General features: G+C 49.4%; 1 protein-coding gene across 2 annotated transcripts; it reads left to right on the plus strand.

Annotated features, from left to right (window-relative positions):
• Positions 1–931: 931 nt before the first annotated feature.
• On the plus strand, positions 932–7,105 carry LOC119300251 (pentatricopeptide repeat-containing protein At4g13650-like). Of its 2 annotated transcripts, XM_037577274.1 has the most exons (5): positions 932–4,068; positions 4,168–4,652; positions 4,740–5,072; positions 6,070–6,902; positions 6,997–7,105. In XM_037577274.1, the coding sequence occupies exon 1, from the start codon at positions 1,139–1,141 to the stop codon at positions 3,896–3,898; it is 2,760 nt and encodes a 919-aa protein (XP_037433171.1). In that variant the 5' UTR covers positions 932–1,138; the 3' UTR covers positions 3,899–4,068; positions 4,168–4,652; positions 4,740–5,072; positions 6,070–6,902; positions 6,997–7,105. The 2 variants fall into 2 exon arrangements, with proteins under 2 accessions (XP_037433171.1, XP_037433170.1); XM_037577273.1 differs by lacking the exon at positions 6,997–7,105 and having other exon boundaries at positions 6,795–6,979.
• Positions 7,106–11,976: the final 4,871 nt, after the last annotated feature.

Raw genomic sequence — 11,976 nt, forward strand, 5'->3', positions numbered from 1 at the left:
AATGGCTCTGGTGACGATCAAGATGCCGTATACAACAAGGACAAGGCGGCATTGGCGATGGATGCGGTAACGACGGAGGTGGACCCGAACGTCACCTCGTCGACAGTCGTTCGGGAAGGGCATGACCTGGTAGTGGTGATGGACGTGAGGGACAGCACGCAGGGCGACAAGATGCATAGCATGAAGAGGGCGATGCAATTCGTGATAGTGAAGTTCACCCCGGTCGACCCTTCTATGCTGTTTCCTTTTTCCACTCCGCCACTAGGCACTGCCTGCTATGCTCCGTCACGAAGCTCGCCTAGGCCAACATCTAGTCCGGCTTGGACACCACTCTGGTCACGCTGCCGCCAAAGTTCGCACGTCCAACATCTTCCTCATGTCCGATGGCCAGCAGAACACCGGCGATTCCAAGCAAGCCGATCCCGGCAAGGTCCTGCTCAGTGACATCGCCAGGAAGTCCCCCGGTGGGATGTCTAGCTCTGTGCGTGACGGCGACAATGGAGTGCGCCCTTCTCGTAACTCCTCGGCAGGCTCCTCACTCACGGTGATGGCATAGAAAGTGCAGATGACGCTGATGTCCAAGATTGTGCTCGTGCTCGTCCCAACCTAGATGCCATGATTGTGCTCGTCCTCTTGCCATGGGGGCTCGCGTGTGGCGTGGACATATTTAATGTTTAGAAAGGTATAAATGGTAATAATGGGTCGGCTAAATGAGACAACCCAATTAAATTTTTGTGTTCAATGCGAACACGCTAAAGTAGTTTAAGTGGGATGGGCTGATTAGTCCCACTTAATCCCACTTCCATATGTGCAATCCGTCTTGCATATAAAAATGGAGGGAGTATGAGATTAAAAATATTAAATTTAGGAACTGTGGAGATGCTATAAATAAAGCAGTATCGTGAGACGTCGCCTATCCTGGTAACTTTGCTCACCGGCACGAGATTAGCGCAGTCGCGCTTCAGCGAGCTCGTCCTGAAGCCGCACAGCAGCCATCGCTCCGGCGCAGGCCGCCGACCTGACCTCCTCCACCACCTCCAACCTCCCTGCCTCGCGCGCGCTCCCTCTCACTAACATATCACCAGCGAGCTACTTGGACAATGTCCTTCACCCCGTCGCGCCCAAGGTGTTCGGCTCAATGACGCGCCGGGCAGCGGCCTCGCTTAACAAGTCGCTCACTGGGTTCCTCGCGCACGAAGATCCGGAGAAGCTCCTGTCGCTCTTCGCAGCCAAGGTCAGGCAGTGCAGGGGCCTTGGCTCTGTTGATTTCGCGTGCGCCTTGCGCGAGTGCAGGGGCAGCGGCAAGCGCTGGCCGCTCGTTCCGGAGATCCACGCGAAGGCGATCACATGTGGGCTCGGGGGAGACCGGATCGCTGGCAACCTGCTGATTGATTTGTACGCGAAGAAAGGGCTTGTGCAGCGCGCGAGGCGTGTGTTTGAGCAGCTATCTTCCAGGGACAATGTTTCTTGGGTTGCAATGTTGTCAGGGTATGCACAGAATGGTCTTGGACAAGAAGCTGTTGGGCTATACCACCAGATGCATCGCTCCGGTGTTGTTCCCACGCCTTACGTTCTGTCTAGTGTACTCAGTGCTTGCACTAAAGCTGCGCTTTTTGAGCAAGGGCGGTTCGTTCATGTCCAAGTTTACAAGCAAGGGTTGTGCTCTGAAACTGTTGTGGGGAATGCGCTTATTGCACTGTACTTGCGGTTCGGATCTTTTAGCCTGGCGGAAAGAGTATTTTCTGAGATGCCGTACTGCGATAGAGTAACGTTCAATACACTGATCTCGCGACATGCTCAGTGTGGAAATGGTGAGAGTGCTTTGGAGATATTTGAGGAGATGCGCTTGTCAGGCTGGACGCCTGATTGTGTAACCATTGCTAGTCTCCTTGCAGCTTGTGCCTCTATTGGGGATCTGAATAAGGGCAAGCAGCTCCATTCTTATCTGCTAAAAGCAGGCATGTCTCCGGATTACATAATTGAAGGTTCGCTTCTTGATCTCTATGTGAAATGTGGTGATATTGTGGAAGCCCTCGAGATCTTCAAATCGGGTGATAGGACAAATGTAGTGCTATGGAATTTGATGCTTGTTGCATATGGGCAGATTAGTGATCTAGCAAAATCTTTTGACCTCTTTTATCAAATGGTAGCTGCAGGGGTACGCCCTAACCAATTCACATACCCATGCTTGTTAAGGACTTGCACTTACGCTGGAGAAATTAACCTTGGAGAGCAGATTCATTCACTAAGCATAAAGACTGGCTTTGAGTCCGATATGTATGTCAGTGGTGTACTGATAGATATGTATTCTAAATACGGGTGGCTTGATAAGGCTCGAAGAATTCTTGAAATACTTGAAGCAAAAGATGTGGTCTCCTGGACATCGATGATCGCTGGATACGTGCAACATGACTTTTGCAAAGAGGCCCTTGAAACATTCAAAGATATGCAGCTATTTGGAATTTGGCCTGATAACATAGGGCTAGCAAGTGCTATAAGTGCTTGTGCTGGAATTAAAGCGATCCGTCAGGGTCTGCAGATTCATTCTCGGGTTTATGTGTCTGGTTATTCAGCAGATGTCTCCATTTGGAATGCGCTGGTAAACCTTTATGCACGATGTGGAAGAAGCAAAGAAGCTCTCTCTTTATTTGAGGCAGTTGAACATAAAGACAAGATAACATGGAATGGACTGGTATCTGGTTTTGCACAGAGTGGTCTATATGAAGAGGCCCTTGAGGTATTTATTAAGATGTATCAAGCAGGTGTCAAGTATAACGTGTTCACCTTTGTATCCTCTATTAGTGCATCAGCTAACCTTGCAGATATAAAACAAGGAAAGCAAATACATGCTACAGTTACTAAAACAGGTTACACCTCTGAAACTGAAGTTGCCAATGCGTTGATTTCACTGTATGGGAAATGTGGCAGCATTGAAGATGCCAAGATGCAGTTCTTTGAAATGTCTGAAAGGAACGACGTGTCATGGAATACTATTATTACAAGTTGCTCACAACATGGACGTGGCCTAGAGGCTTTGGATCTATTTGATCAAATGAAGCAAGAAGGTCTAAAACCAAATGATGTGACCTTCATAGGCGTTTTAGCTGCTTGCAGTCATGTGGGTCTGGTAGAGGAGGGTCTTGGTTACTTTGAATCCATGTCTAGTGAGCATGGAATCCATCCAAGGCCTGATCATTATGCTTGTGTTGTAGACATTCTTGGACGAGTTGGGCAACTTGACCGGGCAAGGAAATTTGTTGAGGAAATGCCTGTATCTGCTAATGCAATGGTTTGGAGAACCCTTCTCAGTGCTTGTAGAGTGCACAAAAACATCGAAATTGGGGAGCTTGCAGCCAAGTATCTACTGGAGTTAGAACCTCATGATTCAGCATCATATGTCCTCCTTTCAAATGCATATGCTGTTACTGGGAAATGGGCTTACAGGGATCACGTCAGAAAGATGATGAAAGACAGAGGAGTCAGAAAAGAGCCCGGCCGTAGCTGGATTGAAGTAAAGAACGTGGTTCATGCTTTCTTTGTTGGTGATCGGTTGCACCCATTGGCTCATCAGATTTACAAATATTTGGCTGACGTAGATGACAGGTTAGCCAAAATAGGGTACAGACAAGGGAACTATTTTCTTTTCCAAGAAAAAGAGAAAGAACAAAAGGACCCCACTGCTTTTGTCCATAGCGAGAAGTTAGCTGTGGCCTTTGGATTGATGAGTTTGCCTCCTTCTATGCCCCTTAGAGTCATTAAGAATCTCCGTGTCTGCAACGATTGCCACACTTGGATGAAGTTTACCTCTGAAGTCATGGGAAGAGAAATTGTATTGCGAGATGTGTACAGATTTCACCATTTTAACAATGGCAATTGTTCATGTGGAGGCTTCTGGTGAAATGTGTTGAAGTTAAGTTCTTGAAGTGCTCCTCCTGAAGTCCCCTATGTTTCCATTTGTGATCATCAAGGTGTTACTTCAATCTATTCATGTGTGGGATACACCTCTTTGTTGGCCTGTCATCCAGATATCTAAATTTGGAAGCCAGCACAATCAATACCACAAAACAGGTAACATAAATACATAATAATACATATAATTATGGATCAGGTATTCTTGTCTATAACATGCTTTTTATTTTCACCTTTGTGGCCATCATGCCGTTTCAGGGATCTATAACCTTTTTTTTAAAGGTCCACTTTTCAACCCTCAACTATTGCAGAAGTTCATATTTCAACCCTGAACTTTAAACTCCCCACTTGGTTTGTGCGTGAAGCAACAGTACAAGTCCCATCTCACCGTTGATTTCCCAGGGCAATATGGACTATCTACATTCTGTCAAAAACTGATGGGTCCTCTCCTTGCCCATATGCTACCAGCCGACGACGCTGCCTTCACGTTCTCGTCCTCCCCAAGTCCATCAATGTCCCCGTCGCTGCGCTCGTTTGTCCAGCTTGATCTAATTCATGACTTTATCCATGATGACGCCCCCTATTAGCTGCTGCGGTTGAAATGCAACATATATAACTGACGACAACCACGGCGCCGCCATCGCAGTAGCAGCTGTTTCCGTTGCGGGACTCGGCCCAACCACAAAGAATGCAGAGCACCTGCAGTATGTGGAAGCCAGCTGGAGATGTACATCCGATAGAAGGTGACCAACTGACGGAAAGGCTTCCAGCACAGCCCTATCTTTGATAATCTTCGTAGCTGAGAAAATTCTTTCAACTGATACCCGCAGGTTTCTCCCGCCCCATCACGCTGTCGCCACCGCATCGACTCCGCTCGGACGCCCGACCATGACGAGCTTCATATCTTTCTCCTCGTGTTTGCCATCGGCAGCCGAATGAGCTATTCCGATGAGCCTCCCCACCGCACTATACGCCAGACCAGTTTGTTCCCCGCCGCATCGATGAGTCTGACTGGCCCAAAGCCTCAAACACTCGCCGAATTGGACCTCAGGCCTCCTTGCTGGGCTGCCAGCCCGTCTGGGCGGATACTCCTGCCTCCACCGGAGAAGCTGGCAACTGGCATCGATGTGGAGAAGTTGGCATCTAGGAGTTGAGGAAGTCAGGTGAGTTCCCAATGGGGCCTTTGTTCTTAGCTCGCCATTTGAAGAAGTCTTGAGTTAGCTAATTTTCCATTTGACCACGAAGTCAATTTTCTGTGTGAGTTGTGCATATCTTGTTTAAAATATGAATATCATGGATGAATCCATGAGCTCATGGATGAATAGGAGTGGCAGATGCAGCTTAAATCTGGAATTAGCAATTTTGAACAAAATTCTGAAAGAATTTCAAGGTCACACACAAGAAGATTGTGTAAACCAAGAACACATATTAAGAATGGCGTGCTGATAGAATGGCCAGTAAGGCGAATGTTCATACAAAAACATTTGTAAACTGTATGAGTTCCTTACTCAAGAAATCTCCAGTAACATGACAAGTGAAGACAACTTTTGAGCCGAGTACCTCCTAGAAGATGAACCATAGCCTATACACTTGACCTTCTAGCTGCTACCACAGATTTCTTCAGGAAAGTACTCTCCATCGAAGCCACATTTTCACTTTGCAACTTCAGCTATGACACATGCACATTTATAGAAAACAAATTGCGAATATGATTCTGCCCACAACAGGCAGGGAATGATACATATAATCTCTCCCTTTTTTGAGGATCAACTAATCCACAATAGGTACTACGAACAACACAAGTAGCTGGTAGCTAGCAGTGTGTAAATGTTTAAATGTGCATAGTACTACTCGATGAGCTGACTTCCATTGACACGGAAGGTGCTGGTATAATTTCCGATTGATGTTCCATCTTATTTTTGTCCAGAAGTTCTCGTGCTTTACTCACTAGGGAAGCGAGAGTGCCAAATTCCTTCATTGCAAGACGATCAGCACTAGCAAAAATCATGAAACCCTCAAGTGCTGACATATTATCTGAAGCATTAGACAGAGATAGTATCAAGCTGTCAAACCTGTCCTGTCCAGATTTTTTTTGACGTACCAGCCTCCATGCTGCATCATTGATATTACCATCTTGCTGATAATCTTCATTATCATCAGGCAATTGGCTGTGGGCTCACGGTTTATTTCAACCATCTCCCTGAGCTTCCCAACAAAGCTAAATGCGGCATCTTCTGAGACAATTGCCTTAACCAGCGGAGTTAAATCATGACCTTTGTCACTGATCAATCTATCAAATATTGCCGCACAAAGAGATAATAAAGCTGCGTGCAATTTCCTGTCCACAGATTCCTCATCCTTTTCCTGAAGAGAGGAAATGATTTCGTCCGGACCATTGTCTTGTGATGAAACACAACTCTCATGGCCATCTTCTAAGTCAGCTCCTGGTGGCTGATACTTGTCTTTATCTGTTTCATTTCTTGCTTGTACTTCCTTCCTTGTTGATCCATGAGGAAGTATTTGAATGAGAACCTGCAATGGCAAGAGCATGTTTAATTTGACCAGGGTACAAAGCTATTTAGATGAGAAGAAACGGTAATAATTCAAGTGAGAGAACAAGAAAACAAAATAAAGTTCACCTTTGGCGTGACATCTTTCATGGCTTTCATGAGTTCCTTGAAACAATCTTCATTCTCTTTGTAATGCATACAAAGATGTTTCAGGGTTTCAGCTGCAGTTATTCTGTATGTGTTGTGGTCAGCCTTAAAGAGCATCCTACTTAGATCATCGACAACACCACCATTAGAAGATGGTAGCATATTTTTCGCTTAGCATCGCCAGTGCTTCCCCTGCCAATTTTCTGATGGAGCTATCTTGGGTTTCAGAATCAGAAGTGAAGATGCGAGCCATTGTCTCGATGAATTTTCCTCGGCTTTTGGTGCCCACTCCTGGAGCTGCATCCATGAGTAGTTTTGTGAGAATTTTGATGACTAGTATGTATAACTTGTGTTTACGACAGATTTTACAGTGCAGAATCCGCTCCATGCTACTGATCACTTCCGTGTTTCCGTGGATTTGGTTACGGAGATTCTCGCCGGTGCTTCCGGGAGAAGTCACGATGCGGCACATGACTTGCAGTGATGCTGCAGCTACACCAAACCGTTCGTCATGATCAATGAGGTGGAGCATATCAGAGCTTATGGGGGCCATGACCTTGAAGAGAAGGCTCTGGTCTTCGCATATGAGACAGCAGTTATGTTTGTCAGCAGCGAGGCTGTCAAGGATAACAAGGCCTTGCTTCATGAGCGACTTGAATTCACCGGAAGGGGCACTGTCATCGTCAGGCTGTCGCTGAGAGGTTTCGAGCAGTGAAGATATACACAGTATGCCTTGTGGAAACCGCTTCAAATGGATCTCTCCAGCAAGCTTCACCACTATCCTGGCAGCGAGCTCCATGATCTCCTTGTCTTGTCGGCTTCTTGAATCGAGCGCCTGCAGCAGTTTCTCAACTATCTGGCTGCAGGATGCCGACCCAATGAGCTGTGCAATCATCGAGTGCTGCTCCTTGAGAGCTGACTGTGCCAAGAGTGCGTCCAAAATCCTTACCCCGGAGAGGTAGCTGCCAGATGATTCAGACTTCATCAAATCCACAGCGTACGTGACCAGGTTCCTTTCCTTTACAAATGATGGGTCCTTGGCGCACCCATTTCTGGTCTGACACAGGTACTCCTTCACCGATTTCCGAACGGATCCTTCTTTGTCCAGCTTGTATTCTTCGACCACTTTACTGACTAGCCCATCTCCTGCAGAATATGAGAAGAACCTGTAGCAGAAGAGCACACCCTGGAACAGAGCCAGTGAGTAAAAGACATTCAGAGCAGGCTGCAGGTTTGCACGTCCATCCACCTCGCCGTAATCGCGCCGTATCAGGCGCCACAGAGATATCCCGCCGGTGATCACCAACCCACACAAGTAAAGCGCTGCTAAAGGGCACAGTATAACTGCGAACACCAGCTGCTGAATGAACAATATGGTAATCGCTACCAGTAGGCGTGCCATGGAGGGATCCTTGTTATCGGCATTTCTCCTTTTCCTGATGTGCCATCGCCTGTCGATCACCGTGGCATATATAACACGCAGGAAGCCGAAGTACGATCTCCTGATATACTTTAACTTCTTGTTCAAAGATACATCGAAGACCCTGCAGGTCAGAGTTCCCAGTTAGACCATGTGTTATGGCGCTGCTATAAGGAGGGGGCGAGAGGGCTGGCCGGGGACCTTTTGCCCACGGCCAGGCAAGATGAAAGGGATTTTTTTCTTAATTCTTGCTTGATTAGATTGATACATCTCCTCTCTTTATATAGAGAGGTTTACTTGACTCCTAAGCAAGGCTTACTTGACCCCTAAGCAAGCAACCCTTATCTCTAATTAATCCTAAGACTAACGGGCTATACTGCCAGCCCAGGTCCATTACGTACTCTAACGCTACACCCCACCTGGATATGCAGCTTGTCCTCGAGCTGCAGCCTAACCAACTTATAACCATGACTCGACGCAACACAAACCTAACACTTAAAAGCAAGCCTTTTACATCTCCGCTTGTTTTATTACTCTCAACCTGAAATGGACTGAGACGCTTTATTTTGGACCCCTTAACAAAAAGTGGACACCATCCGCACGTCGGACGTGCACGTGTACAGCCACCTGGATCCCATGGACACCACCTAGACAAAAGGAGTGCATGTGTATGGCCACCTGGAAGTGGCCGCAAGAGCGACCAGCAGAGGCGCCCTCGCGGCGGCCGGCGGAATGCAGTGGTGCTACGCGGTGCGCTCCTGTCGGTGACACCCTGCCTTCTCCCCGCCGGGCGGCTGTTGGTCTGCACCGCACAGAGAAGAGTGGAGGGTTTGCGATGGAGAATGATGAGAGGAGTGCGCCCCCCAACCGCCGATGTCACAGACTTTGATGTCGCTGCCCGCAGGGAAAACAGAATGCCCAAGATCCCCGACGTAGCGGACGAGATCGAGGTCCTTTGCGCAGCGAAGGGCAGCTGGGAGGAGCGGCAGCTGCAGACCATGCATCTCCCGCACACGCCGACATGCTAGGAGGCCGCGCGCAGCAGCCTGCAGCCTCACTGCCACCGACACGTGGCGGGTAGTGATCCAAGCCGGAAGCGGTGACGGCGACGGCGGGAACTTGATCTGCTGGATGGGGACGCCCTGGGGAAGCGGTAATGGCGACGGCGGAAACTTGATCTGGTGGATCGGGACTCCCGCCGACGCGGTCGATGCGGGGCCGGAGCCGACCGGCGGTGGCTGCTGCAGCGGAGCACCGGGCGTGGCGGAGGCCGCCAGGAGCGGCGGCTGCCACGGTAGCCAGGGCGGGGCGGTGGTGGCGGTGGATGGCAGCTGCAGTGGCCCGATGAACGCGGCGGTGACGCCCTGGGACAGCGACAGCGGCTGCTGTGGCGGAGCGCCGGACGCGGCGGCTACCACTGCAGCCAGGGCGCGGCGGCTGCCACTGCAGCCAGGGCGCGGCGGTGGATGGCAGCTGCAGCGGCCCTGCGAGCGCGGCGGAGGCCGCCTGGTGTAGCGGCTCCCACGGCAGCCACGGCGGCGCAGCCGGGTGCGGCCCGTAGGACCCGGCCAAGAACAGGCGGATCTCCTGGACCGCCTGGGTTAGGTCCCGCAGCGCCCCGGACACCTCCTCCGGGGTGAGGACGGCGGGGGTGGGCGCAACGGAGGATCTCGGCAGCGGAAGAGACGGGTTGGGCCGCGGTGAAGACATGATCGAACCGAAGCTAACTGATACCAAATTGTTATGGTGCTGCTAGGAGGGTGCGAGAGGGCTGGTCGGGGACCTTTTGCCCACGGCCAGGCAAGATGGAAGGGATTTCCTTCTTAATTCTTACTTGATTAGATTGATACATCTCTTCTCTTTATATAGAGAGGTTTACTTGACTCCTAAGTAAGGCTTACTTGACCCCTAAGTAAGCGACCCATCTCTATTTTTTTTTGAGAATGACAGGCCCCAAAGCTATACAGGAGAGTGATTACAATCAAACAACCTGTCACATCCCTAGCTTCTGGTTTTGCACTAGGCTAGCTGTGTGTGTGCATCATGTTTAAATCTTATTTAAAAGTTAAATTGGGGGTGATAAAACCCTAGCACTTTGAAATCCAAATAGGTCCAGCTTAAATAAATTTCATTCAAGAACCCAAAATGCTCTTATTTGATGTTTGTTATTTTTGACAATGGTTTTGATCCATACCAAAAATAATGAGCATTTTTAAGGAACAAGTTGGGCATTGAATTTAAGTCATAAAATATTTGAATTGGGGCATTTAATTGCTATTAATATTGTTAAATGCTCCAACAATTCTGGAAATAGCTAAGGGCCTCTGAGTTAATTCAGTTATTGCTCATAATTAATTTCAGGATTTATAGAAATGATTTGGTGTTTTTACCAAATCAAAAACAAATTGCAAAAATAGAAAACAGAAACCAAAATAGGAAAAAAAACACAGAGAAGGAGAAAACCTACCTGGCCTTACCTGTAGTCGGCCCAGCTGCACTGGCCAGCCCACCAGGGGCAGAGTCGTCTTCAACCTCTGCCTACTGGCAGAGGCATGTCCGCGCGCGCGCCGTAGCTCGCCACCTCCTGCTTGCCGCTGTCCGCCTGGACCTGGCTTCGAACGACACACGACCCCCTCGACCCCCCTCACTTTCCCCGTGCCTCTCTCCCTCCTCTGTCTCTCTCCCACGCTCCTTCCCGGACACGCCAGAGACCGCCGACGAGCACCACCGCGGCCACCGCCGTTCCCTTGCCCCGTGGTTGTGACCTCTAGCTCCGCCTCGATGCCGTGAAGCTCCAAGCCGCAGAACGCGCCCGCGGATGCCCTGCAGCGTCGTCACCACCGCCATCTTCCTCGTCTGCTCCGACGAACGCCGTCGCTCGATTCGCCTCGCCTAGGGCGTCCCCGAGCCCGCCGAGCTTGTCTACGTGACCGTTGTGAGCTCGCCGTCTTTTCCCCCTCGTTATCTTCGTTGTTGCGACCTTAGCGTCCGTAACCACCGTGGCCGAGCTTCCCCTGCCGCCGGCCATGTCGCCATCGTCGTTGCAACCACTGCAGCTCGAGCCTGAGAGCGTCACCGTGCTCAGCATGTCTGCAGGAGCACGAAGCACCCCACCGCTCGCCCCGCCGTGCACCACAATGCTGATTTCCAGCTTGATCGAACCACGGCCGCCGCAAACCTCGTCGCCGGCATTGATTCCGGCGACCCCCGCGCCCACCTCCGTCTCCTCTTGATGCGGGCGAGCAAGGGCTATGCCCTGGTGCCCTCAGCGCGCTAACCCGATGCCTCTAGCGCAAATCTGACGCGCCCCGCCGTGTTCTGTGGTCGCCGCCGGTTGAACTCTGGCGAGCCGACGTGGCCGCATGATTAGCGCTAATCACCGCCAGCTAACCCTCCCCAGAGCCACTGACTACTGGGCCCCACGGCCTAATTAACACTGCTTAGCTCCTGTTTAGACTAAACTAACCCCACGGGCCCCACAGGTCAGTTTGACCTGGCCACGTCACCGTTGACCGGACCCACCTGTCTGTGACACTAAGTGTCTCAGGGTCACTGACCAGTGGGTCCCACTGGTCAGGTTTGACCTGGACCCGTCCTGTTGACTAGATGATGTCACAGTGACGCAGTGATGAGGTCATAAATGCTTTTCTGGATTTTAAATAAATCAGAAATGATTTGTTTAATTCAGAAAATATCCAAAACTTTGAAAAATCATAGAAATTCAGCCGTAACTCCAAATAAGATAAATTATATATGAAAAATGATCAGAAAAATCTAATCTATCCATCTGTACCATTTTCATGCATGTTTGAACAACTTAAAGTTGCTGTATAAGACAATTTGAATTAATGGCATTTGAAATGTCTTACATGGAGTTTGAATTTGAACCTTGGGTTCAAACCAACTTCATTTAAACCGTTGCTAGCTACATTAGCTCAACTCACATCATATTGCCATGTCATGACCATGCATCATATTGTTGCATTGCAT

Source organism: Triticum dicoccoides, chromosome 5A, assembly GCF_002162155.2.
Source record: "Triticum dicoccoides isolate Atlit2015 ecotype Zavitan chromosome 5A, WEW_v2.0, whole genome shotgun sequence".
In the NCBI taxonomy this organism is placed as follows: Eukaryota; Viridiplantae; Streptophyta; class Magnoliopsida; order Poales; family Poaceae; genus Triticum; species Triticum dicoccoides.

Bases quoted from the DNA above. Each gene is read 5' to 3' on its own strand.
- LOC119300251 (XM_037577274.1), top strand. From the start codon at position 1,139: ATGACGCGCCGGGCAGCGGCCTCGCTTAACAAGTCGCTCACTGGGTTC.